The sequence below is a fragment of the Myripristis murdjan genome, chromosome 21 (genome assembly GCF_902150065.1).
Source record: "Myripristis murdjan chromosome 21, fMyrMur1.1, whole genome shotgun sequence".
In the NCBI taxonomy this organism is placed as follows: domain Eukaryota; kingdom Metazoa; phylum Chordata; class Actinopteri; order Holocentriformes; family Holocentridae; genus Myripristis; species Myripristis murdjan.
The window spans coordinates 15,503,110-15,506,321 of record NC_044000.1 but is presented as its reverse complement, the minus strand read 5'-3'; the positions used below and the strand labels follow the sequence as shown (position 1 = coordinate 15,506,321).

The 3,212-nt window shown below is 47.9% G+C and overlaps 1 protein-coding gene across 1 annotated transcript; it reads left to right on the top strand.

Annotated features, from left to right (window-relative positions):
* Positions 1-528: 528 nt before the first annotated feature.
* fign (fidgetin) lies at positions 529-2,765 on the top strand. Its single transcript, XM_030081149.1, has one exon. It carries the CDS (start codon positions 537-539, stop codon positions 2,763-2,765), a length of 2,229 nt encoding a protein of 742 aa, XP_029937009.1. The 5' UTR covers positions 529-536.
* Positions 2,766-3,212: the final 447 nt, after the last annotated feature.

Here is a 3,212-nt window from a genome sequence, read left to right as displayed (position 1 = left end):
GACATGGTGTGGTTGTAATTCATGCTGGGCTGAGGGGTTTGTGTGATGAAAGCAACAGAGCGCTGCCAAGAAGATTGCTTTGCTGCACTCCTCCAAGGAGATTTGAAACTGTCTCAGAATACCTCAGATGAGAGTTGGATTATAGACTGACCTGCGATGTCTGTGTCATTCTGCTCAGTGTAGGGTGGATTATACTGCGCTAACCAGGTGTTGGGTCCCACATCCTCACACTGACCATGATGTGTGTTCTGTTAGTGGTGTCTATCATATGGAAGATATTTGGATATCATATCACTAGGTGCATTTGAAGCATTTTCTGGGGGATATAGTTTTGAAAGCATTTTTTTTTTTATCCTATCATTTCAGCATTTCTACATGCCTACTTTTTCTCCACCCAAACAGTTAGGGAAAATAACAAACAGGTCATGCATTATGTCAGACTTTTGCTGAATATGTTTGATTGACAAACAATTAGCCAGTGATTTTATGCATACTTTGACACATTTCTCTTTTTTGTGGAATGTCTAGGCCTAAAGATGCAGTGGACCCCAGAGCACACACAATGGGCAGAGCAGCATTTTGACATCTCATCCACCACCCGCTCGCCAGCACACAAAGTAGAGGCCTACCGGGGGCACTTACAGCGCACCTACCAGTATGCTTGGGCAAATGATGACATCTCTGCACTGACTGCTTCCAATCTGCTTAAGAAATATGCAGAGAAGTACTCTGGGATCCTAGAGGGCCCAAATGAAAGAGCCCTGCTGTGTTCGTACTCTGATAGCACCACTGGACTCATGAATGGACGAAAGTCAGAGAATGAGTCCTGGCAGGAGGGGATTTACCCAATGAACTGTGCTCCAGATGTTATATCTGTGAGCAAAGCTGGAATGACAGCTGCCCTTCCCCCTACAGATGTGTCAGCTAGCATAGGCAGCTCCCCAGGGGTGACCAGCAGCCTGTCTGAGCCCAGCTATTCCAGCAGCAACTGTGGGAGCCACACGGCTACTAGTCTCCACTCGGGTCTCCCCTCTCAGGAATATACTGCCAGCTACAACGGTTCCTACCTGCATTCTAGCTACAGTGGGCAGACCACCCCAGCCCTCCCCTCCCCACATCCCTCTCCTTTGCACAGTGCTGGGCTCTTACAACCACCACCCCCACCACCGCCCCCTACCTTAGTGCCCAGCTACAATGCTGGGTCTCCAAACCTTTCCAACTACAATTATCCTCCAACAGGGTATCCTCCTCAGAGTGCTGTTGCCCCTGGCTATAGCCCTGGGGGAGCCCCCCCTCCCTCTGCCTATCTGCCATCTGGTATTGCAGCTCCTACACCCCTCCCTCCCTCCACACTGCCTGGCTATACCTACCAGTCCCATAATCACACACCAATTGCACCAACACCTTTGAATGGCAGCACAGCCAACTCATTAAAAAGAAAAGCTTTCTACATGACTGGGCATGGAGATATGGACTCTAGTTATGGTAATTTCAACTACAACCAACAGCGCTCTTCACAGAGCCCTATGTACAGAATACCAGACAGCAGTGTCTCAGACTCAAACAGGGGAAATGGCTTTGACAGAAATGCTGAGGCATCGTCTTTAGCATTTAAGCCAACAAAGCAGTCAATATCCTCTGATCAGCAAAGAAAATTTAACATTCACTCTGGCAGAGCACTAAGTCCTCCATCCTATGGCTCAACCAAAAGCTCTGTAGGTGATCTTAGAACAGGTGAGTCCTACGGTAAGTTTGGATCTCCCATCATGAGCGAACAAAGTGAAGAGCACAGACAGCAATTGTCCCACGCCATAACAGGGCCTGATATTGGCACGGCTACCTCGTCCATACACGCTGCAGAGGAACAACTGAAGAACAGTGATGCCAACCTGGTGGAGATGGTCACCACGGAAATCCTTCAACAGGGCCCTCCAGTGGACTGGAGTGACATTGCAGGTCTGGATATGGCCAAAGCAGCTATCAAAGAGGAGATACTGTGGCCCATTTTAAGGCCAGACATGTTTAGTGGACTTGCCACATTACCTCGGACCCTCCTTTTATTTGGACCTCAGGGAACCGGTAGAACTCTGCTGGGCCGCTGCATGGCCAGCCAGCTTGGGGCTGCCTTCTTGCGGCTCAACAGCTCAGCTCTGGTAACCAAGTGGCTGGGGGAAGGGGACAAGGTCATCCAGGCTTCTTTCCTGGTGGCCCGGTGTCGTCAGCCAGCAGTGGTGTTCATCAGTGAGGTGGACATGCTGCTGTCAGCCCAGCTCAGTGAGGAGAGCCCGGTGAACCGCCTCAAGAGTGAGCTCCTCATGCAGCTTGACAGTGTTCTGACCTCTGCTGAGGACCATGTCCTAGTCGTCTGCTCCACCAATAAGCCTGAAGAGATCCCCGAGTCCCTAAGGAGGTACTTCACCAAGCGCTTCCTTATCCCCTTACCTGATGGGACAGCACGACACCAGATAATCAGCCAACTGCTCTCACAGCACAACTACTGTCTCAGTGACAAGGAAATGTCACTACTAGTCCAGAGGACAGAGGGCTTTTCGGGACTGGATGTGGCCCAGCTGTGTCAAGAGGCTGTGGTGGGTCCTCTACATGGCATCCCTGGTACTGACTTGTCAACCATCCATCCTAGTCAGATGAGACCTGTCTCCTACCAAGACTTTGACAATGTGTTTTGCAAATTCCAGCCCAGCATATCACAAAAAGAACTTGACATGTATACTGAGTGGAATAAAATGTTTGGTTGTTGTCAATGAAAGAAAAATATTTAACACCGTCTGTGCAAACCCAGTAATGGGATAAAAATAAGTGTTTTCCCTTCAGTGAACAGGTACTGGGATACAAAAATAATGTCAGACAGTGATGACGCCCTGCATACTGCAGAGGGATTGTTCAGGAAAGGCCGCTCAGTACAAGGCTTTAGACAGACGACAGTCTGGGCATCACATATTGGGAAATATTAATTTGATGCTTTATATGGCCAAGGCCATATACCCACTGTCATCAGAGGATGGACCCCCTGTTTGTGTGTGTGTGTACACACACACACACACACACATATACATATATATATATATATATATATGTGTGTGTGTATATATATATATATATATATATATATATATATATATATATATATATATATACATATATCATTCTGCTGATCTTGAGATTTAGTTGCTATCAAGTGCCTGAGGTGGTGC

What these genes read in the sequence shown, in the direction of transcription:
- fign (XM_030081149.1), top strand. Translation starts at nt 537, where the DNA reads ATGCAGTGGACCCCAGAGCACACACAATGGGCAGAGCAGCATTTTGAC.